We start from the raw sequence: 25,682 nt of genomic DNA on the forward strand, positions 1-25,682 counted from the left end.
ATACCCATTCATACCTCTGGGTTGAGAGGGACATAATAAAAACATCTCCTCACACCTCGTCTCTCACAAGGACCTAAACACTTGACGGGATACGAACTCGGGTTCTCTGATAGAAAGGCAGGCGTCTTATCCACAGTGCCACATTGGGTGAAACAAGGCTTGCTGAAACCAAAGTTAATATTTCTAATGTTCAAAGAACATGAGTCATCTATTTTTTTAATCTAATGATGAAAATGATTGATGCAACTTTGTTCGTCTGTAACATAGGCCTCACACTTGTAGATTATTGTGTCATATTTATATCTCTTTGACGTGCCAAAAGCAGTTAAAATATATAAATCGGGAGAATTGTATAAACAAAAATAAGCCATACCAGCCTCTCAAAAACTAATGAGATGCGGTTAATGAGTCTTGATCCTTCTACAAAATGCAACTCATTTGGAGGGTGGGCACTCTTTCTTTCAAATTTAGATGGACTACATTTGTTTCAGCCTAGCTGTAGAGAAAGATGAAATTGTTGGATCGTAAAACCGGTCTTTCTTGGTCCTCTCACAGGGGTTCAAGCTACCCCCTCCCCCCCCTCCCCCCTTTGCAAACTTCAGGTCTGAAGCGAAACACTTTGGTTTACTTAGATTCGAAACACGGAAGACAATGATATTCGTGCGATTCATACAATTTAAAAATTTCACTTTGCCAATATCTTTTTTTTTTCTTTTTTTATGGTTGTAACACGTAAACATTATCTATGAAGAATAACAGATGCGAGAGCTGATACATTGTATGACTAGCATCAGCATTGAGCTACGTACGGTACACAGAGCCTTAGAAGGCTCTGACGGTATACACAGTGTATAGCGCCCTCTCACACTGGTCATGGAAAGAGGTCAAACAATGCTGTATGCTGTTTGATATGAAGTATACATGTACCGTACATCCCACGTAAAGATCAGTGGTTTGTTCATGTCCTTGTCATTTTGATAGCGTATTAACAGTCTGAGTTTCAGGCTAATCGTTGCATGTGCTGTTAGACTTACAGACACACACCTCTTCACTCTAGCAATATTTTATAGAAAAGTATAGACACACACACAGTTTGACTTTCAGTGCTAAACGATAGATGAATGAAATATATTATGCGAACAGACCGAGTAATCTGTCACTGTGCAAGAATGGTATACGTATACGTATGACGTATGTACACAGTATACTGTGCAAAGACTAGCCTTTTGACAGGGCCTAGTGGCTGAAGATTGAGACTAACTCGCCACACCGAGCACTGCGAGAAACGGGTGAACGCATTCACCCGTTCTCTATGGGCTTTTTACACTTGTAATTTTTTGCTTAGCCCCGGACCATCGGTGGGGCTAAGGGGGGGGGGGGGGGGCCTTAGCCCCACCGTTGGTACGGGACTATCCTTAGCCCACTTTAGGGCTTTTTACACTTGTGTTTCTTAACCCCGGACTTTCTCTGACCCAGGACTATCGTTAGTCCCGTACCAATTTTTTCAGCTTTTTACACTAGCCAATTAGTCCCGTACTATCTCTTGTCCGGGGCTAAGGAGAAAACTGACCTTTTTACACTCGTATTTCTTAGCCCCGGACTTTCCAAACCACTGAATATTCATAATTACGCTGTGTACTGTACACGTACACGCACGCACCGGCAGCACTTGATTACCTCGTTTCTTATTGGTCAGTGAGGGTCGGACTACGTCTCCGCCGCTTAGCCCAGGATTATTTTTTCGTTCTGTTTACACTCACTTGCTTGGCACCGCAATTGCGGTGCTAACCCCTGCTATTTTGCAGGGCCAGATAGTACCGTACTATCGGTGGGGCTAGCCCACTTTGGCAAAAACGAGTGTAAACAGAAAGTGGGCTAAGGATAGTCCCGTACCAACGGTGGGGCTAAGGCCCCCCCCCCCCCCCTTAGCCCCACCGTTGGTCCGGGGCTAAGCAAAAATTTACAAGTGTAAAAAGCCCTTATCTGTTTACACTCGTTTTTGCCAAAGTGGGCTAGCCCCACCGATAGTACGGTACTATCTGGCCCTGCAAAATAGCAGGGGTTAGCACCGCAATTGCGGTGCTAGCACCGCAATTGCGGTGCCAAGCAAGTGAGTGTAAACAGAACGAAAAAATAATCCTGGGCTAAGCGACGGAGACGAAGTCCGACCCTCACTGACCAATCAGAAACGAGGTAATCAAGTGCTGCCGGTGCGTGCGTGTACGTGTACAGTACACAGCGTAATTATGAATATTCATGTGGTTTGGAAAGTCCGGGGCTAAGAAATACGAGTGTAAAAAGGTCAGTTTTCTCCTTAGCCCCGGACAAGAGATAGTACGGGACTAATTGGCGAGTGTAAAAAGCTGAAAAAATTGGTACGGGACTAACGATAGTCCTGGGTCAGAGAAAGTCCGGGGTTAAGAAAAACAAGTGTAAAAAGCCCTGCCTTGCCAAAAGGCTATGCAAATACTAGCATTGGAACACCTCGTCGTGTAACACTCATCTCACGCTCTGAAGGACGTCCATGTTGAATGTCGTTGATTAGTTGTTGTTACAATGTGTAATATCTTATTTCAGGCGTCGATTCGTCAGCTTTGTCGACCTTTCTGTGACCCGAGTCTAGAACGTAGAACGAATCACAACGTACAGTATATATTATATTGATAATGCAAACAAGGGGTGTGCTTGCACTATTAACTAACAGCTCTCATACTGTCGGGTTGCCGTAGGCCATTGTGCAGCTGACAATCGTACGTGTTCTATCCACACAGCATTTCAAATGAAAAAAAAAAATGATTTATGATGTATGTGTTGTCGGAGCAGGACCAGTTGGATCGGCCGCAGCCCGATGGACCTCGTCGCTGAAGGGTGTCAGTGTTTGCCTCACTGGACCAGCCGAACCTACTGAACAGGTGATTCTGCTTATCTCTGTCTTAAAACCGAATGCTTCTTTATAGGAATGTAATTGTCATTTTCACAGATTAGGCCGATAGTAAAGTTGAGATGAGAATGTGGTTGGTGAAAATATCCTCACATTGACAAATTATGACTAATGTTTTCCCTCTTTAAAGGTTTTATTAAGGCAAGGCTGGAGTTTATATAATCTTTATGATGCTGCAATCAGCAGATGACATAGGGCCTACGATCCACAAAAAGAAAATAGTTAGCAAGCACACTGATCCATTAGGCTTTAATTACTAGATGGCGATCACTGTATTACATGAAGACAGCATAATTAAAGCAGATACATGATGGAGCTCCATGATCATAGGCCTGCAACTACATAAAACCCTGATATATAGGCCCTCCTTTTTTAGCGCTTTGCTTTTCCACCATAATAACATGCCACTTAGGGTTTGAATCGAAAAGGGAGTTTTGTTTCATATAACGAATGCCCGTGCTTCGGGTTGAAAGTGTTGATGTCATAATCACATTACGGCAATAAACTGTGCGCATATTGTATCATAAATTATTAAAGCACGGTACCATTGTCCGTGGTAACAGTATGCGGGGGAGGGGGGCAACACAATGAGTAAGGACTTCGAACAGACGATTTTCATAGGCTTTGATGCACACGACAGGTTTTATATACATGTATATAGTGCTATGTGTTGTACGGCAGTGGGTAAGAACGCCCGATTTCTATAGCTGCAGTTCTGAGTGTCTCGGCGCAATACAATGTCCCACCAGCGAGACAATTCATTCACTGATTTACGGAATTGCATTTATGTAATTACCAATATAAATTTGTATGGCTCCAAGTATTTAGGTCTACATTGTAGTGGTAGGCCTAATGCTGGTAACTGCTGCGGTCTTAGGGCTCGGTCACACTGCCAAAAGTCGCGTAAACGCATGAATCACGCAAGAAATTTGGTTGTGCGTGCTTGTCCGTCGAGAATTTTCGCTGATTTACGCGATGAAAATCACCGATGAATTGCGCAAGAACTACGGAAAATCACGCAAAAATCACTTACAAACCACGCACTTTCAGCGCATAGGCACACAAAGGCCCCAAACAGGGCGAATACGTGGTTGTGCGCGACGACTGAGGTCCACGGAAAACCACGCATAATCTAGGGCCTACGCATTATCACTAACGAACGGAGTATGAATCGCGCATCATTCGCGCATGAACGCGGTAGCGGTAACATTTCCGCGAACGATCACTGATATTCCACGCATATTTCGCGCATTGTCCGCGTTAGAACTACGCAAACTACGCAAAAATTACGTAAAACAACGCAATACTGCGTAAACTCTTACGCGAAGCCGAGTTTTGAGCTGCTCAAAACCTGGAATCGCGTGAAGCGCCGATCCGGCGCACATCGGCGGACAACTACGAAGGTTCCATGTCAGACAAACTCATGAACTGCGCAAATCGCGCATGTATCGCGTAAGGCTCGAATTTCTTACATGATTCATGCGTTTACGCGACTTTTGGGCAGTGTGACCGGGCCTTGAAGCGCATAATGTTTCACGAAAATCAATATCCTTTATGTAAGAAGCGTTGTCCGATGACAGCTTAGATCGAAAAACCTTCAACACAAAGTCAAATTTAGAACAGGATTTCAATAGGCAATTGTTTTGTTAGTTTGCATGCAGAGTAAATTCTCTGCGTTGATACGCTTAGGCTATATATATGGTATAATACATGTGTGTCTGTGTTCGCTCAAAGTTCTGCCGATCAAATTTTCTTCCAAAGAATGTTTCTTTCTATCTTACCTTCTGTACTCTTAGCCCTTCATTGAATTCTCTAAACTTCAATTTTTGAATATGAAATTTTGAAACTGCCTTCTGACATTCAAATGTGTGGCATGCAGGAATGGAGCAGCGGTCAGCGAGAGTATTTCGGGGAGCACTACGGTCAAGAACGGCTCGTCAGCGCGCTGTGTAGCGGTCAAAAGGAGGAGTCTTGGCCGATCCTCGTCCGGAGGTCTATCGGCAGATTCCGAACCCTCGAGAGGCTGTCTGGTATCAAAATATGGATCAAATCATCACTATACCATCACTATAAGTGAATCGCATAAGGACGTGATGTTAGGTTTCTTTGATTCTTGTCATCAGGAGAGGTCGTTTTAGAGAGAGTGGCGAAAGAGTGTTACAAAGAAAATTAAAAACAAAGAAATCATAATTGGAATAGAGAGGGACACCAGCCAATTCTGTTTTCTTGACTAATGTACCACAATATTGATTATCATGTATTGACATTCTATATAATACATTATACAAACATCATGTATATGCTAAACGCATCTCGCTCATCTTCGTTCGATAAGTAAACACATTGTTAGTTCGCTTGTAGTTTATGTTAGAGCATTTTCAAAGCATTCGCGGACAGCGGAGAAAACGTCAGTAACATATAGACAACCTTGGGATACAATCTCGCTATGCATAATTGTATATTAATAGTGCAAATATGCTCTATGTGTAAAGTTCATGGCAGTAGGCCTACGCAATCCATGTTGATATAGAACCAGAATTTGTTTTGTAGAAAAGATGCCGCCCACACAAAATAATTACAATGTAGTCATTTTTGTTGTGTGCACCTTAGCTTGAATACTTCACATGAAGTCATGCGTAGTTCTCTGATTGTGCCTACTGAGGGCGAAGCTGTCTTGGCATTACCAAAATACTGAATTGAGGATACATGACAATTTGTATTTGCAAGGTCCTTAATGCACGACGATTTGTATATTTTGCAATAGTTAAAATCTGTCTTTATATTCCTTTACAGGAATTCGATTCTTCGAAGAGGTTGGCTGTCTCTTCTGTTCAACCAAGAAAAAGATCGGTCACGTCCGCTCCAAATTGCCCGGCAACTTAGCTGTCAAGACGATAAGGCAAGAAGATATATCCAGCTTGTGGAATTTAAAAGCACCGCCGAAGTCAAAACATCAAGATTCTGAAACACATGAAGGGATTCTACAAGAACAAAGCGCAGGTTACATCAATCCCCGCAAGTACATTGAAGCAAACAAGCTCCTGGCGTCGAGAAACGCCTGCGAACTAGTTGACGATGCTGTGATCGAGGTCCTTGAACATGATGGCCTAGGACGAAAACACATGCGCGTGTTCACAAAAGGCGGACGAGAAATTCACGCGCGCCGCGTCCTGCTCTGCGCAGGCGCATTCACCAACTACGGTCGTCTGCTTCCCCAGGGCCGGGAAGTTGACATCACCATGACAACGGAGACTGTGGCCATGCTCGAAGTATCCGCACACGACGTGCAACGACTTTCTGGGATGCCGTGTACGGTGGTCAAATTTGATGACGTTAAAGACGTCAGGAATACGTACTTCTTTCCCCCGGTGAAATATCCTGACGGTAGGTATAACACGAAAATTACATGCGTGACAAAATGCTCTATGACCAATGACCCATTTTACATCATATTTTATGCAAATATCAGTTGCAATATACACGTATACTTTCTTATCTTTTAAATCCGTCATGAATCACTGATGAAGTGGAATAAAATTTCATGATGTATATTTGACTTTAAAAGATGAAAACATATTTACGGAATTTATATATATATGCAACCCCCACACCCCTTTTTGTCTCAAGGGGCCGACCAATGTTGTACAGAGGCGGATAAATTTTGGTCTGGTCTGTTAGCTTCTCTCTGTACTGGTCGGGGGTTAGCTAATCACATAGACACCAATCATCAACAAATTTCCAAACGTCAGAAAGAGACTAAATATTGTTTCACACCAACAGTGAATATAAAATGCGGGAGAAGGGATAAAATTTATAATGGATAATGTTAATGCTGCTCACAGCATATTTATTCACCGACCTGCCTTCTCGTAGGTCTGAAATGTAGATACTTGATTACAAACACCAATTACTTTCCTTACAACACAATTGAACACATCACTGATCGCTTAACTCTTCTACACCTTTGGAGACCGTTACTTCATATTCTACCATCTTAATCTATGGGAAAGGGAGGGATTTGGTTAATAGGGAAAATGATGTTAGTGGGTGTGGCCACTTATCTCGACATCGGCAGGGTCGCGGGATGAGGTTCTCGTCTGCATGTCGATCGAGCTCGTCCAAGGGGCTGGGGCGTCTGTTAACCGGTCTGCTTTCACTGTTTCCTTAAACGATTCGTCACCATTTTTCTGGGTTGTTGTCCCTGAATTTGTCTTTGGAATTCCTGTCTGACCCAATGCACTAAAGTACATCAAAATAAAGGAGAAGTTCTGCTGGAGAATGACCTTCTAGACCAGCGAGGGTCATTCATGTTTTAGGGATCAGAGGGCAAAAACACGTAATTCCCATAATTTGGATTGGGGCTTTGGGGATGGAGAGTGCGGGGGAACTGACCACTAGCAGGAGAAAGTAGCCAATGTCAAACTCATAAATTCCTAGGACCAATAACTTTTCTTGGGAGAGGAGAATTGACAAAAAAAAAGGAAGTCTAGCTGGAAGCAAAATAAAGGGTTTAAACTCCAAGAAGGGGACAAGACTGATTCATACTGACGTCACAGGGTGACTTGGAAAACAACTGTAATGCTTCTGTTTTCTTTAACTTTCTATCTTCTTCTATTCTATTCTTTATTATATGTGCTAGTAGCCATCTGGGCTACATATACATATTTTTTTTTTTATATATGATTCCCTTGTTTGTAACGTCACGGATTATTTTCTATTTCAGTGTAATGTATTTTCTAAATCATAAAAATCATCTTGAATCATGCTGATCGAGAGAACACGAAGAATGTCTTCTTGACTTTGCAGTTTTCTTAAGGAAAGATGGAAACAGTATTTCTTGTGCTGATGGTGTTGTGTAAACATTTGCTATCAATCAAGACACCGCGATCTGGTATATACTTGCCAACTCTTTTTGTATTTGCTGGCAAGAAAGGTGAAACTTTTCTGAATCAGTTCATTGATTTGCTATCCGAAATTGTAGTTACTAATCAACTGTTTCAGTTTTGTCTCGAAAAAATTCGTCCATTTTCGTGCGCAACTTCAACATGAAATTTCAAGTCTGTCATTTTCAAAGAAATACGTTGCTTACACCGAAATGGCCATGCTCGTGATAATTCTTTCAATTCACAAATACTCTGGCATAGAAATTGAACTACCCTTTTGCAAAATCTCTTGATCCGATCGATCGCACATTTCCGCATATAGTATGTTCTAAAATGTCAGTTGATTAGCAGTTGTATATTATAAGAGAAATTATTTTGATGGCCATGTTGAGATAGTTCATAATACGACTGATTGCAGTATATAAGTTAGTAGTACAGACCGCATTTTAAGCATCGTCACACCATATCACATTCTGAACATTTGACCGAAATCACTGAAACATCTCCAACGAATCGTTTCAATTACAGTACATAGAAGGCTCTAGTATCAATACTTTATCATAGATACTATAATTATGCTAAGTAATTAAATGTTAGGATTTGACAACTGGCCACGATGAAACATTTCATAATGTTCTTTGTTACATAAGCTCCCCTCATGGAAACAAAGATTACTATGAGCTCCCTCGTGAAGGCACTTTACTTCATTGCATCCTATCACAGAGACAATGATTTACAGTATGCAAATATCATTTGATTTGTTATACACTATCGTTTGATTTGATATCAGTGCTGTCTGGGGCAATATCATCACCGATTGGGCCCCGTTACTTAAAAAAAAATTAAAGCAACAATTGGCCTCAAGAATAAACACTCTGTCTAGTATCTTAAGATGTTAAACACCTGATTACATTTATCTCTTTAAACAAACCATATAGGAAAGTACTGCATGAAGGTGGGACATGGCCTGCAATTAAATCAACCTTTAACCTCCTACAATGACGTCATATCGTGGTATCGCAAGAGAGGGGACGTCCCGAAAGCTAATGTGGAATATGTGAGCTCGCTTCTTCTAAACTGGATGCCAGGTAATACCCTATCATGCCTATATGTGTACTCTACAATCATAATGTATTCTGTTTATATCTTTTAGCTTCCTTACAACGAATTAGAGTGAAATCCTTGCGACTTTCATTCATAATGAAAGCCAGTCATCACGGACCGTCTTGTTCCAATCAAATATTTTAATACCTGTCATGAAACGGTTATGAAATAACGTTATTTAAAAGTGAATAATTTTCATTGTTATTACTAATTTGATCTTCATCAAAGTGAATACGTGTAGTATGATTATGATGATTAATAACATCATTCTTTTTCTTCTGCCTTCACCATTATTTAAGTTGTCATTGCAATTATTGTAATTTTTATTATCATTGCTGCTGTCATCGTTATTGACCACTATCATTGACCATCACCATCATGATTGACCACTATGTTCTGTACATGTTTGCAATATTCTGTTTGGCCTCCTTGCTGGATATCATGTATTATTTCATTTTGTTACATTTGATGTATTTTTGATTGATGATTATGAGAAAAAGTGAAAATTATCATCATCGCTATCATTATTATCATTATCATTAGTATTATCATTATCACTATTATTTCATTTTAACCATAATCGATGGTGTAGGCCTAATACTTGCCATAAATTTTAAATTTATATATTAGCCGAATCATAGGAAATCTAGTGAGTCACAGCAGTGATTTTATTTTTCTCTCTCCCACCTCATTTATATGATAATGATACAATGTTCCGAATACTAGCTGTTCTATTAAACCTTTCAGAGCTCAGTTACCTACAGATTGAACGTCAGTGGACTTATTCACTTTGCCAAAAAAGCTAGAGCCTCACTCTTTTGCTTGATATATTTTTTTTTCCAAACTGCCGGGATATATTTCAAGGTAAAAGTGACACTGAAGAAAAAGTTTGTTGAACTTGTGCTCCCCAAATTATCGCAGCTATCAATACAACAACAGCAACAACAAAGTATGTCATTTTGTTTCAGATCTTCGTCCTAGAGCCGTGACTGGAAGCACATGCGTGATTACGTCAACCCCGACGGGCCGTTATTACTGCGACATAGTGACTCCCACCCTCGGAGTTGTTGTCGGGGGTAACGGCGCCGGGTGTATGATTGCCGACGAGATAGGACGCATGGGGGCGCAAATGATTGTCAAAGGTTCATGGGACCACGATCTCCCAGCGCACCTCTTCAGAGCGAGATACAAAAGAAGAGCGCTCAATACTGAGAGTAAGCTGTAGATACGAGTAGAGGCTGGTCGGTTTCTATAACAACAGGCATCAGAGCCTCGCCAACCTCAAGAGATCGAACTCAGTGGATGACATGAATTACCAGACTAATTATAGAAACAGAATGCTTGAAATTTAAGTTGTTCATTCGATAAGGATTTATTTCATTTCAAAGAAGGTGCTGCTCAATTTTGTGTTATCATTATTATGGGTTATTATGGAAATAAGAGAAAACAATCTATTTGTTAGACAGGGATTGAAAGTGAATATGTAGGTGTCAGTAAGACACAACCCAACGCACATATGTGAAAGATATCATTTAACCAAAACTGCCAAGCGCAAAATCGAACATCATGAACACGGTTTGGTATGTACATTGCCAGATATCGTAAATGTATTGTCTCTGTAAATAATGAGGGGGTTTATCCCAAGTACTAGTGAGGATTGAGTAAAATACAAAAATATTGGAAGAATACATCTGTGAAGTTTGAGAAAAGTCAGACAATCAGTTTTGAATGAACTTACGAATATTTCCACTTTGGTTAAATCTATTCCTGGATAAGGAGGCTGAACAGTTTAAGATTTCGCGGTAGTAAAGCGATAATTATGGAGAAAATAATTATAAAAGATAACTCCACATAATTTCATCGACTTAGCTTCATGAAAAGAGCTCATTCCATATAATGGCTCAGAAGGTATGGTGAAAATGATATTCTAAATATTATATCAGTTGACACATGAAAATGCAATCTGTGTAAGAAGGTAAGAATTTGAAAAAAAAAATGTGTAGGCCTAGTAGTTTTCACAAACGAGAAATAAATTTTGTCATATCTCCTTCATGATCTTTATCGTTTTTTCCAATACTGCAACAGCAACCATTGTTGGAATTATCTTGTCTCGCAATGTGTGAACATTGCACTTTTTATGACTATTAATAACTTCTGAACTACTTATCCGATATTCCTCAAACTTAGCTGATGCTTTCACTTGTTCGCTGACCCGACTTTTAATACTTGGGGTAAATTCCCCTAATTTAAGCAACTGTCAGAAAGTTCCCTGAAATATCTATTATCAATGCTATGCTAGCTAATCAAGACATAATTACATTTTTATCTTGAAACTGAATCTGGCAGGTATATCATAGCCATGTGGTAGAGTATCCAATGGACCACCAGCCCTCCTGGAGATCCCCAAAGTTCCCCAAGTTTGCTACATGTATACTTTGGTTAATACACTGTAGTTTGGAAGAATGTGTAGAAGGTAAACTTGCTGTACTCCGGTGAGCGCAAGACCCCCGGGCCACCTGTTAATTTGTTTTCATCAAGAAAAAAAAAAAAGATTTGCATGAATATTTGTTACAGTATTGGAGAGTTGTAAACTTAAAGCAAGTCTCCCTACACAGATGTTTGTAAAAATCAATTTGAGTTCCAAAGTGCATTTATAACATTTTTCTTCGATGTTAATAGTATCTATCATTTATTTTTGTAACACTGCTCTATAATGATGATGCCACGATAAGATGACAAATAAAGCAGTTCATGATTTAAAAAGAGCAAGAAGTTACGGGAACGTTGCCTTCATTTATCAAAATATTCCATAGTCGGGTAGTATAAAAAAAAAAAAAATCAGTTGATTATGTCAGTAAAGTTCCCGCTGCAGTTTTATAATCTTGTGATCTGGAACTTGCACTTATACCCGCATTTGGTTTTCTCTCGTATGATTTGATAATTTCAGTTCGTACACTATTATATCCATATATGCATGTACATTATTTGGATACCAGTGTATCACCATCAGACTATATCATCCCAGCATGAGTATCTTTGGCTAATATAATTCAGTCATAGATAATCTCTCTGGGATGATAGCCTGATGTGTGTATTATTGTCTACACATGTGCCTGAGTGTCCCCCCCCCCCCCATCTCTCTCTCTGTCTAATTGTATCGAAGTGTCAAGGCAGTTGTGACTCACCTGAATGGAGCCCGTGCTGTAACTGTATTGTCATATTATGCGGTAGACTTTGCACGCATTATCTTACATCATATATAATGTATATACATATATCAATTTTATATAGCACAATCATTATCTAATGACTGTACTGCATGAAGTTTGTTGCCCTGTTATTGCAAAGGCGTGACGACCGTCTAAAATGGGTTGTGAGCTCACGTTCAAGTGGTGCAAGCAAGGCATTGTGTGGCTACGCAGTTTACCGGCTTATCGCTACATGTCAAATAAAAGGAAGCATTAGCTAAACATATCATAAAGACAAGACTGTTGCATGATTGACATTGTGCTGATGCTGCTGTAACTGTAGCAGAGCATAATTATTGTCAGCCTGGACATCGAAAGAACGCCATGATGTACGACGTCTGTGTTGTGGGGGCCGGTATGACGGGATCGGCCGCAGCTCGCTGGGTCTCGTCGCGTGTGGGAGTCAAGACTTGCCTCGTTGGTCCCGCGGAACCTACAGAACAGGTGACCTCAGAGAATACCGTGTGTGTCCTGATCATATTACTAACAGGATCAGTGCAGGAACTAGTGGAATATCCTGCAGTGATACTTTTAAACGCAAGTTAGGCTTCTTTTTTCAGTCATTTTGGTTTCGGAGACATGCATCCCGGAAAAAAAAATGCGAGCAGTGGAACAAATATTATGTAAAAGAAAGGTTTAGGCCAATTGGAGAATTTTGTGAATATTACGATCGTTTGAAATTTGGATAAGTCATGTGACCTGACATCACAGAAGGGTTATCCAGACCCGTCTTACTAACTGAGCATTAACACTCCGAATGCATTATTTCTACGACACTCTGCCTAAAGGAGGTGTTCGGCTGTTAAACCTTTTAAAGTTGTGAGTGAGTGTTGATTAATCTTGTATCCTTCTAGCAAGAAACGACATGAACGAGGATCTATCCAAATCTATACAGAAAGGTACCAATGTGTTTTGTTTTGTTGTTGTTGTTGTTGTTTTGTGTGTGTGTGTGTGTGTGTGTGTGTGTGTGTTTGTTGTTGTTTTGTTTTGTTTTTTAGATCCGGGACATCAAAACGACATTTCAGATTAATCACTTCAACTACGTACATAAACAAAAGAATTATTGCAGAGCAAAGACGGGTAATAAGCTACTATCAGGAAATATTAGGGACCTATTCCATGCTACTATTCCGCGCCACTTCTGAATTAAACCTGTTAAACCCGGACAAAGTCCAAGTCCAAAGGCACCGTACCAACCGTTCAAGCTTGCGATACGTGTATAGAGTTGTCTTCGTTGTAGGAAGAGGGGAGAGGCCAAAATGGGGGCAGGCATATAGGGCCTACAGCCACCCTTTGGTGTCAGTCGATGGTCTTAAACAGTGGTGGGGAATCCAAATAGGAATCCGCTCGAGTGATGATTGCGCTGTTGGGTATTCTGAATGATCGTGTAATTTGTTGCATGAATGTATGTGTGTGTGAATGTGTGTGTGTGTGTGTGTATGTGTTTTTGTTTATGTTTAATGCATGTGTGTATATTTTATGTGTGCATGTGATGAAATGTTTGTGTGTATGTATTTACGTAAATGTTATACTGTATTTAAATGATATATGCACATGTAAATGATAATTTCATCATCAATGCGAAAGCGTATGCGTTCATTTGCTTTTTCATTCTTCCTTTTTTTCATGACTAGCCATAAAATGCACTGCTCCAAAATGTACCAAGTCGACTATATATGACTTAAAGCGACTAAACATTTTAAAGTTAATTGCCAGAAAAGTTGAGAGTTGATCATGATTTACGAGGGAAATATGCGCTTGTTAAATGAATCAGTAGACAAAATGTTTATTTGTAAACTTTACTATTGGCAATGCAATTGACTTGTCCTTGGCCTTCCACTTCGACATCGCAATATTTGACTGACGATCTGTAGGAATGGCGGGAAGGTTCGACTCGTTCGGTGTTTGGCGCCCACTACGACGAAGGGCGAATCATGAGCACAATCTGTGAGAGCATACGTCACGAGACCTGGCTGGTCCTGGCTCAACGATCGATCAGTAGACTGCGGCAACTGGAGAGGGAATCAGGTAAAATAAAAAGACAAAATGAGCAAATATATGACCTAATTTCTTAAATTCTTGACTCAATTTATATTGTGTGGTGATATACCGTACTTTTGTGTGATCAATCCGGTACAAGATTGAGATCCCGCGAGGTTGAATGGTCACTGTCTTTATAGGTGATCATGACTACTGGTGTTTAAATCGACCACCAGTTGATAACTTATCAACATGAGATATGGAACGTTACTCTGTTTGAAAACATCTTCGAGTGGGACATCATCTGACACTTTGCATCGATCTGTTGATAAAGCAATAATTTAACTTCATTGACTATTCATTCCGAATTATCCATTGCAAGTTTGTTAGTAGGTATGTATTGTTTTGATTCTTAACGCTGTTGTTTGGCTACCTTCATTCGTGATTATTCACTTGCTGTCTGAAAACTTGGAAAGGAGTGGTAAGGTAGCAATCGATTCGATAAACAACGTGATGATATGCAAACCGTAAGAATACCCAACGTGCTATAAGGGTGAAATATAAATGGGAAATTTGAAAATCGACAGGCAAACACGTTTTTCAGCATATATGGTTTTAACAATGCGGAAAACTTGCAGGGACCTACGCATGGTTGTACAAAATGTACAGTCCTATATCGCACCACAGTTTAAATAGCACAATATCACATGGCTCTTATAAAAAAAAGAAAGACAAAAGACAAAAAAAAGATGTCTCGAGCAATTAAGAGAAGCTCATCTCACTGGCTATTTTCTATCCTGCTTTCATTCTACCAGGCATTCGATTCTTCCATCAAAATGGATGTATGATATACTCAAGTGCAGAGCGGATAGCAAGATTCCAACGCCTAGGTCTACCTGCGACTTTTTTGGACGCCGAAGGAATCTCACGTTTTTACGCGCGCTTCAAGCGTCCTTCACACGACAAACAACCAAAAACTGACGCGACCCACGCAGCAGCCCTGGAACGCGAGAATGCCGGTTACGTGAATCCGCGCAAGTACATCGCCGCGAACATCGCCGTCGCAGCACGGAATGGCTGCGATGTGATCACCGACGTCGTCAATGAAGTCAGGGAAGTTTACGATCAGCGGGAGGGTGGTCGATACATGCAGGTTGTCACAAGCGGTGGAAGAAAAATTCGCGCACGTCGCGTTCTGTTATGCACTGGCGCATTCACTAACTTTGGACGCCTGCTCCCTCCTGGAGTCGAGGTTGATATTAACTTGGTAACGGAGAGGGTTGTCTTTCTGGAAGTGTCTGACGTGGACATTGCGCGCCTCGAAGGAATTCCTTGCACAGTGCGCGAATTCGACGACATGCAGGACCAACGGAACATTTACTTCTTTCCTCCTATACGATATCCGGATGGTATACAATCCCTTTATTTTCCCTTGTATGTGCTTGCTATTGTTGCTTTTTTGTTGTTATTTTCCACAACGTCAATCCAGCTTTTGTTCAGTTTTTCTGTGCAGAGAAATTGTTATGATATATGATGCAACTTTTTTTTTCGTAATGCGTGTGAGTTCACGACGTCAGGTCTTTCCCCTCCTTTTATCTGACATGTACAAACCTACCGGCCATTTTTCAACTTATTCGCTTTACAGAGTGCTTCCACAGAAACAATGGAGTGAGACTCGTAAGAATCTTGTCTGGATAAAACTTGGAATATTATTTTACATCTGCAAATTTTACAACTTACAACTGCAAGGTTACCTTGTACAGCCTTGTCCTTTATTGTCACGTGCTAATTGCTTTTCTGTAAAACTTAGAGTTAAGAAAGATCATGCAGAATTAAGTAACTCATTTCTTAAGTTGAAAATATCAATCAAGAGAAGCGCATGTGTATGAGTATAGCCGTTAAAATGTGCTGTATAGACTTTATGTCGGATCTCTTTGTGTGGATATAAAACCTATTTAACTGATTTTTTTTTTTACCTTCGTTCGTGCTTTACCAATTTTTTTTTATCAGAGTTTGTGTCATTGCTTATTGTGTCGTAATTGTGAAGTAACCTGTTCATAAGAGCCACATACTAGTTACTTCGCTTTTTTAATTCAATGTAAAGCCATCGGATATGTATGAACAGTTATTGCTGAGTCTCTACACAAACCGACTACCTTACGTCGATACAGTATGCAATTACCCCGATGTATACAATTGGTCGATTTGCTGACTTTCATGATTTTATATTAATCCAGGCAAGGTGTACATCAAAGTTGGTCATGGATTCTACCTGAATCGACCTTTACCTACGTATGACGACGTCATATCATGGTATCGTCAAAGAGAGAAAATTCCCCAAGCTGATATAGAGTTCCTAACTACAAGCCTCTACGGATTACTAACAGGTGAACATTTTCATCCATTTTTTCCCATCATAATTATACAGCCATGTCTTTTGTTTTTCTTTGCGGGGGTAATTTAAGGGTGAGATGGTAGAAAAAAGAACACTGCAGTTTTCCGTTACTTTAATCGACACCCGTGAATGCAGCGTTTCCTCATAAATTACTCTGATTGATTTAATATCAGTTTCGGGAAAGATCTTCATGTTTTTAATTCCGTTATGAAATATAGATCTTCGTACCTCTGTTTAACTCTCGGTCAATTTTTAACAAGACAAACACTAAAGATTTTAGATATGACTTTGTTCATAAATGTATTTATAAAGCAACATAAATTACTATTGAATAATTACTGATGAATAGATGACTATATACAAAGTAAACACGCATGACACGTGTATGAATAACAAAGAGGCAAACTGCCTGTTAAAATTGTACGTAAATAAGTAAACGAATAACATCGGGTTTTTTTTAATGCTGTTGATTTATATTCCAGATTTCACACCGAAGTCTGTAACAGCTGCGACCTGTGTCATCACGCGCACACCTACGGACCGTTATTACTGCGACATGGTAACGCCCACCCTCGGGGTTGTCGTAGGGGGTAATGGCTCGGGGGCCATGGTTGCTGACGAGGTTGGTCGCATGGGGGCGCTGATGATTGCCAAAGGCTCATGGGACCATGACTTGCCCGCTGAATTCTTCAAAGTCAAGTACAAGGAAGTAGACCCGAAACAAACTCCAAAGAGCAATTTATAGTCTGGGACTAGAAACGATGATCTGGTAAAATCTGGCAGCCATATTATAAGCGAGAGATAATGAACAATACGGATTCGGCATCTTGGTATAAGTGATGGGCTTCATTTGCTTTAAACCTCGTCAAAATCTCAGACGTTTGTTTGTTTGTTTGTTTGTTTTTTAATGAGAATGTATAAATGCACGACAAGGTCAGTGATAGTTGTTCACTTACCACACCAAAGTGCATGTTTATAAGATTATCGTACCGAGTAATCGTTTCCAAGTGTAACCTTGATATTGTCGTCATATTCATTCTGCTCAGGGAGGTGAAAACTCGAGAAGAATACAAAGCAAGAGTCCCCTTGCCCCGGTACTCCTTATCTGAAATTGTCATTGTCCTTTTTGTGTATTATGGTTTGCATTATATATGCGTTGTAATAAAGGAAATGGCTAATTTTTTATCTATTTCTTGATGGACTACTTCGCGCCCTTTCAGATGAGTAGAATCTCTTTGAGGTAATTATCGTCTGTTCTGTGCTTACATGCATGCCTTCCGTCTCCCAACAGTTAATATTTCATGATAATATTCTCTCAAGTTGAAGACTGCAAAGTGATCGATAACAAATTGTGACACAGAAAATGATAAATGGCTAAGTGGCTCGATGGTCTTACCTCTCGTTTAGCCTGTATGATAATCACTTAAGAGTGCCCTCAAATCAACCATAATCACACTTTCACGGCAACTATGCAAAATATGTATATTTTATGACTTGTTACAGGGTCAACCTGCGGTCAACCTCCGGCCATGATGTTTAACCTCCACATATTGTTTTCACTTTTTTATGAAGTAATATACGAAGTGGGAGGGTGAAGGAATGCTCCTTTTGTTATTCAGCTTTCAATCAATGTTGTATAAAACCTCATTTTGATAGTGTCATGCATTTTGGTTCAGATATTTGATGTAAAATTATGTATACAGCATTACATGTTTTTCATTGCTTTCATGATTATTGTACAAATCAATGTAAAGGATGTCTCGCTAACGCTATTGTGAATTACAAGTTTAGATAGCCCAATCCCAATTGCTTTGCATACAGCGGAGTTCTCTCTTTGCCCATCTTCTTTGTTCTTCTGACCTTCACAAGTCTATTCTATACTCTCACCACTTTGACCTTGTGCTCACTAACCTTGTTCTTCTGACCTTCACATGTCATTCTGTCCTTCCCTCGCTTTGACCTTGCTCTCACTTCAGTACTTTCGCTTTGTCCATTCCCACTTTGACTTTGCCTTGTCTGTCAGAACTCTTGCCTTGCTCTCCTCAGTTCAACCTTGTCCTGATCGACTTTCAGAGTCCTTGCCCTTACCCTTCGCCCTTGTCTCTCACTGCCCTTCAGCCTTTTCAGCCTGCTCCCTACGTCCTTGACTTTCACTGTCCTTCAGCCCTTTGTGCTTGCTTCTTATCTTGACTTTCTCATGTCATTGTATCCTCTCCTTGCTATGACTTTGAGCTCCAGTGCTCAAAGACGTCCTTCTCCCATATACTCCGCAGCGCGATAATTCAAACGTCTTTCTCATGAACTTCCCTTCACGACTGGTCCTCTCTATCTCTCTTGAACAAGAGGAGCTTGTTTGAAAGGGGTATATAAGTCAGACTCTATGCTTATCTAAAAGTTCACTTGCATGAAAGTTCACTTGCTTGGGAGACGGGGTAAAGAGTGTGTCAGCTAAGAGTGAAACCCGTGTTTGAACAGCGAGAGAGTAACCAACGAAAGAGATAAAGAGTCAACCTGTCCAGAAACGGTCTCCAGTCACGTTAGCTTATTGCATTAGTGAGTCATAAGTCCTTCACCGCATCGCACCTCTCATGCCTGGCGAGACATCCTCAAAACCCATCTCTGTAAATGTGTTCGAGAGATTCTTCATAATAAACTTCTTTAACCGTGATTTCTGCCTGATGACTGTAATTTCTTTGTGACCCTCGGCATCCTTCGACACTGAACTTCAACATATAACGGGACTTTATTTTGGTACCTTCACAGAATAGGAATTATATTCTGCCCATCTTCGATAAATATAAGTCGCCGTTACAATATATTCATTAAGTGCTCTTAATTTCCTATACAGTGTATCCATCGAATGTGAAAGGGCCGGGAGTCTCATGGAATATTGTATATATATATATATTTTTTTTTGTCCTCAATTTGAGGGACTTTATTCAAATCAATTATTCAGAATTATGCATAAGTCAATACAAGCATAAGACAATTGTAGTCATAGTTCAATTTACATCAAATGAAAATTCTGTATATAACGGATTTTATCATCGATTTCTCGAATACTTCTTTTTTTAGAGATATCATTACAATATAACAGAAACTCATATTTGAATTCTTTTACAATAAAGGATACAGTAAATCGCTGATTTCTGTATTCTTCCAAGAGATATACCTTATAAATTGCATATTCCATGAAATTGATTATTGCGTTGGTAAAGAAATAATCTTTCTCACAAATTTCATACCCAATTACTATGATTTTCTCATCTATGATAATGTTTTTTCTTGAACATTCAAAAATAAGGTCACTGGTCCTTGCCCAGATGTTTCTTATTCTCGGACAATATAACAAATTATGCATTAATGATTCATTTTCATTACAGAATTTGCACTGTGCATTTGTGGTAATTTTCCATTTCAATAGATTATCCTTAAAAGGTACAATATTGTTTATCACTTTGAAATTAAACTGTTTTATCTTGTTGAGTTTCACTTTCGACAGTTTAAAAGCAAATACTGACTCCCAATCAAATGTATAAGGCAGGTCGAGTTTACGGTGCCAAATGATGATCATATTTGGTTCTGAAACCTTCTTTTCTTTTAAACTGGTATAATGCATTTTAGCTTTTTTGCTAAGGATATCAGAAAAATTACTTCTTGACACTTCAAACATCTGTTGACTATTCATTTCATGTTCGATTTTTTGATTACGTAGTTTATGCAACCAAAAATGAGGGAAGGCGTGTTTCCATTTTTGATACTGAAAAGAAACAAGTAAATTATCAGTCTGCAGACTATTATTAACTTGGGTTTGATCAACCCAAGATCCATTTACTATTACATCAGACACTACATTTATATCATTATTACTCCAATTTTGAAAATAAAGCGTTTCTTTTCCAAATTTGATATTACTGTTAAGCCATAAAAATTCCTCGCCAATATCTCTAACTCGTAACAGATCCACATATCGTATTTCTGCGCAATAGATCAATATGTCTCTATAAAATGATGGGATCTTATATTTCTTACATAAACAAAACATATCTTTTATGGAACAATTTATCACAAAACATGTGGGAGGTGTTGCAACTTTTTGAAGCCAGAAGCTAGCAATATTTTTCCAGGGGCGAGGATGATTATCGATAAGTTTGGACAGCCATGACAATCTGAATGCTTTTATTTTTGACTCAATGTCTACCATATCAAGACCCCCAGCTTTTGGATTATTAATTAGTACACTTCTCTTCACTTTTTCTCTTTTGGAATTCCAAAGGAATGCAAACAAAATCTTATTAATATCAATTATACAGCTTGGAGGAATCGTAAACACTGTTGCTACATAAATTATTTGCGAAATTAATAACGACTTAATGATTGTTATCTTACCATAATATGTTAAATTTCTCATTTTCCACATATTGATTATGCGTTTCATTTTTTCAATCTTCCTGGACCAATTCAAATATTCAAAATTTTCACCATGAATCTTCAAAAACACTCCAAGATACTTGACCGGTTCCTCAGACCATTGTAAACCATCAATACAGTCATCACAGTTTCCATTTAAACATATAGCTTGTGTTTTTATAAAATTCAATTTTGGACCAGCATATGCACCAAACGTTTCAATTTCTTTCATTGCTTCATTTCCCGATTGGACAGAATCAACAAAAAGCGTTGTATCGTCCGCCAATTGAGATATTTTGATTTCTTTTAAATTTGACTGCTCACATTGAGGAATACATATACCTTTGATGTTATCATTATGTCGTACCTTCATTGCAAGTACTTCAACAACTAAAAGGAACAGCAATGCAGAAAGAGGACAGCCCTGGCGAACCCCTTTAGTAATTGGAAACGTTCTGGACAACCAACCATTGTTCAAAACCTTACAATCTGCATTCTTGTAAATAGTTCTGATCCACTGAATAAACGATTTTCCGAAATTATACCGTTTCAAAACTTCAAACAGAAAATCATGATCGACATTATCAAAAGCTTTCTTAAAATCAAGAAAAATAAAAATACTCGGTAAGTTTGTCTGTGAACAAAAGTCTAATAAATCCTGTACAAGTCTTATATTTTCTACTGCTGATCTTTTCTTAATAAAACCCATTTGATCAAAATAAATTAGTTTCGGAATTACATTTTGTAAACGTTTCGCTAACGCCCTTGTAGCTATTTTATAATCAATATTCAACAAAGATATTGGGCGCCAATTATCAAGTTTTTTTATCATCCATCTTAAACAGCAGTGTTAATATAGAGTGTCTTTGGCTATCAGATAATGTACCATTTCTATACCCTGTATTCAGACTGTCTAACAATAAATCTTTAATATAATCTCAAAAAATCTTATAAAATTCAGCACTTAAGCCATCACTGCCGGGGGATTTGTTATTTTCCATCGACATCAAGGCTTCAAAGCATTCTTTTTCTGTAAGGATTCCCTCACAACTTAAACTGTCATTCTCTTCCAAAGTAACAAAATTCAAATTTTGCAGATATTCACAAGAATTATGTAACTTGTCTGAGTGGTATAATTTGCTGTAATATAAATAAATCTCTTCTAAAATACATTTCTCATCAACAATAACTTTGTTTTTCTTCAAAACAGCATTAATCTCCTTTCTCTTTGCATTCTGCGTTTCTAACCTCAAAAAATATTTCGTTGATTTTTCTCCATCTTCAATCCATTTCTCTCTGGATCGAACAAAAATACCTTTACATTTATTTCTATATATTTTTTCTAATTTCATTTTAATTCTTCTTAATTCTTGTATATTTATCTCTGTAGGGTCTTCATCAACTTTTTTTTTCAATCATATTCAAATCTTGTTGAAGTTTAACCAAATACTGATTTCTTATTTTTTGCTTATATTTTGCATATTTCTGTGAAAATTCCCTTATCTTAATCTTACACATCTCCCATTTCAATTGTGAATCAAAATTTTGATATTCAAAACGCATCTTACCAATCATATTTATTATACGTTCCCTATACAGTTTATCTAACAATAAAGAATTATTCAATTTCCAATAACCTCTTCCCCGTGTAGTATCACAAATCTTAATTTTCAATGAAATGGCGTTATGATCACAACGAACAGATGGTCTGATATCAGTATTCTGAACAACACATCGTAAAGATGACGAAATAAGCCAATAATCTAATCTTGAAAACAGACCGAGCGATAATTGACGCCATGTAAATTGTTTCTTAATTGGATGAACCAATCGCCAAATATCTATCAAATCCAGTATTTTAATAAATTTTAGAAACCATTTTTTGGGGTTTATACGGATGGGATATACCTTGCGAATCTAACTGTCCATGTTGAACACAATTCCAATCCCCACCAAATATCAGTTTATTTTTCGAAATATCTAAAACGTTAACCCAGGAAATTAAACCTTTGTAAAATATATGTCTTTATCAGACGTTTTCGTTGGTGCATACACATTAATAATACAATATTCATCTTTCTCTGCAAAAAGTTTAAGAGCCAAAGCTCTGCCATCGCCTTTCGCAACAACTGATATAATATCTACCGAAAGTTTGGAATTAATCAAAATTGCCACACCTTTCGAATGGTTTGTACCATTATCAAAGTAACAGGCACCTTTCCATTCTGATTTTATTACGTTTTCCATATCTTTCGTCCAAAAAGTCTCTTGCAACAGTATAATGTTAGCTTTTTGATTAATCATCCAAAGAAATATTTCTTTTCTCTTCTCTCTGTTTCTTAATCCTCTTACATTAAGAGATATAGCATGAATCAGATTCTCAGCAGTGAGCATTAAACGTTGATATTTCATGTCTTCTGTGTTCCTGTGACAAACTACGCTGACAATTACAAACTACGTCATGCATCGAGAACTCCCTGCGTGATAATTATGTGTTCCGTGCATAAAACGCGCTGATTTTTAGTGAACATGTGAAAGCCAATAGCTGTGGCAAAAACATCCATACACAAATAGCCAGATCCTTCACCTACTGCGTGAGGGGTGATGCAAAGTAGGAATGTATATGCCCCTGATCCATACCGAGTTAAATCACTTCCTTGCGGAATGAGTGTGTAGCTAAGCAACGCTACATAAAAGACATCAACAATGTAATGCTCCGTTTTTCTGCAGTATTCATGTTGATTATATTACGATAAGTAAGTGGTATCGGTATGCTATGATCAACACTAGTTCTTACTGTTATAATATTCTCGAGATATACAAAAAATGATTTGTTTTCTCCTCGATATAAATCCGTTAACATATCAACCATGATTTTGTATACAAAAGTAGACATTTCAAATTGACATATTGCAAAAAACTGTACTATTTGACCACAATCAATTTTATGGCGACATGTTTGTTCATTCCTTTTTCTCACTTGGGTTATCTTTTCCACTGATTTGATATTCACTGATTTTACTTCACCTGTTGACATAACACTCACATTGTTTTTCTTTTCCAGTGATTTAATTTCCTTTGGTTGCGTTTCCATTTCTGTCATCAAAATCACTTTCTTTTCCATTTCCATTGGTATTATTTCACTTGGTGGAATATTGGAATATTGGAATATTGTATATAGTTAGTGGTGTATCGTATCATCAAAGTATACCGGGACATGCGTGTTATTAGGATTTATGAAACACGTGCGAATTCGAGCCTCGTGTATGTCGTGCGAGAGAAAAGACGTATAGCCAAGTACAGAGTGTCCACTTTGCGAATGATATCACGGTATAAGGATTTGTTGAGGGTGTTTGTTTCTGGTTAGTTAGGTTAGTTATAGGTCTCCATGTCTTAGCTTCTTTTGTTAATCCACTTTTTATGTATATCAGTCAATCAATCATAATTTCTTGTATTACTTTTTTTTTGGGGGGGATGCACCCTACAAGCACTGCTTTTTAGCATTCCTCCCCATTTCCAGCAGCATTTCCGTAGACTTATAATATTTTGTAAACTTATCCTTTGTTTTGTATTATGATGAGATTCATGTATTCAATTTCTGAAGAAAAAAAATCATTATTTCTGTTGGAAAAGGATAAACAAATGTATTAATGAATGAATGAATGAATGAATGAATGAATGAATGAATGAATGAATGAATGAATGGTCGTCAGATATTTCCTTCAGCTCAAGTGCATCCATGATAGGAGGGGTGTCGAGCGGAAGATGACGATCGTGTGCCTCATCAATAGTCCACAGTGGACGGAGCTGTCCGAGTTTCGGGATGCATTTCGTACACGGGGGGATTTCGTGTTTTGCAAAGTAGTCAATTATGATTGCATTTCTCTTTTTGTCCAGATACGTTACCCATTTCCAAAATAATCAAAATGATCAATGGTAGTGTACATTACATATTTAGATGAATTGTGTTCTGCAAAATCATTCTGTATGAGGGCGATACCAATTAGCCAATCATCAATATCTCGCCGTCATACGTGAAAATTCCTGTATTTAGTGTTCCCGTGCGTACTTCTTATAAGAAGTACGCACGGGAACACTAAATACAGGAATTTTCACGTATATCATTCATGTCATTCAAGACACCAAAAAATATTAACGGGACTGCAAGAATTTCCACTTAATGTATTGGTATGAGCAATTCATTATTCCATGCCATTGTAAAACCCACAATAAAAAAGACGTATTCGCCATTTTCCGTCTTTTCTTTTATCCGTTTGTCTCCCTCGCTCTTTCTATTTTCAACCTTTGTCCTATTCATTCTTTTGTTGTTGTTGTGTCACTTAGGTGGTCCGCCATGCTGCAGACACTGGTCAACACACAACCGTTGAGTTGCATGGTTTTTGTTGCATACGTTTTGAGGTTAAGAGCGGAATGAGAAGCTTGAAATTCTTTTTACCAATATCAACAATCCGTTTTGTGTTTGTGTTTTGCGAATAAGCTGTTGAAAAAACGACGAAAGTACAGTATAGGCTCTACTAAGAAATTAACGGATATAATCATGTAAGTATTTTTAATCATAATTTCAAGAATATTCCTTGTGATTCTACAAGTGAGGTATCACTGGAAAGGTTTTATTCTGCTCTATCTTATGGTGGACTTATATACTTCTTGATATAATATGTGCGTATGTCTGTGCGTGTGTGTGTTCGCGCGCGTTATTT

At 38.5% G+C, this 25,682-nt stretch overlaps 2 protein-coding genes across 2 annotated transcripts; both read left to right on the forward strand.

Moving 5' to 3' along the window:
- The first annotated feature begins 4,805 nt into the window (after positions 1-4,805).
- On the forward strand, positions 4,806-10,153 carry LOC139718601 (uncharacterized). The gene is made up of 4 exons (XM_071630067.1): positions 4,806-4,971; positions 5,735-6,325; positions 8,763-8,912; positions 9,897-10,153. Exons 1-4 carry the CDS (start codon positions 4,806-4,808, stop codon positions 10,151-10,153), a joined length of 1,164 nt encoding a protein of 387 aa, XP_071486168.1.
- Positions 10,154-12,503: 2,350 nt separating this feature from the next.
- On the forward strand, positions 12,504-17,296 carry LOC139718602 (monomeric sarcosine oxidase-like). The gene is made up of 5 exons (XM_071630068.1): positions 12,504-12,620; positions 14,051-14,204; positions 14,972-15,565; positions 16,394-16,543; positions 17,034-17,296. The coding sequence occupies exons 1-5, from the start codon at positions 12,504-12,506 to the stop codon at positions 17,294-17,296; spliced, it is 1,278 nt and encodes a 425-aa protein (XP_071486169.1).
- Positions 17,297-25,682: the final 8,386 nt, after the last annotated feature.

The sequence above is a fragment of the Diadema antillarum genome, unplaced genomic scaffold, assembly GCF_040938485.1.
Source record: "Diadema antillarum isolate AM-2024a unplaced genomic scaffold, OU_Dant_1.0 scf00000097, whole genome shotgun sequence".
Classification (NCBI taxonomy): Eukaryota; Metazoa; Echinodermata; class Echinoidea; order Diadematoida; family Diadematidae; genus Diadema; species Diadema antillarum.

Excerpts from the sequence above, each read along its gene's own strand:
- LOC139718601 (XM_071630067.1), top strand. The coding sequence starts at position 4,806 with ATGTGTGGCATGCAGGAATGGAGCAGCGGTCAGCGAGAGTATTTCGGG. Across the intron at positions 4,972-5,734 it reads AACCCTCGAGAGGCTGTCTG|GAATTCGATTCTTCGAAGAG; the intron begins GTATCAAAATAT and ends ATTCCTTTACAG. Across the intron at positions 8,913-9,896 it reads TCTTCTAAACTGGATGCCAG|ATCTTCGTCCTAGAGCCGTG; the intron begins GTAATACCCTAT and ends ATTTTGTTTCAG.
- LOC139718602 (XM_071630068.1), top strand. The coding sequence starts at position 12,504 with ATGTACGACGTCTGTGTTGTGGGGGCCGGTATGACGGGATCGGCCGCA. Across the intron at positions 15,566-16,393 it reads TCCTATACGATATCCGGATG|GCAAGGTGTACATCAAAGTT; the intron begins GTATACAATCCC and ends ATATTAATCCAG. Across the intron at positions 16,544-17,033 it reads CCTCTACGGATTACTAACAG|ATTTCACACCGAAGTCTGTA; the intron begins GTGAACATTTTC and ends TTTATATTCCAG.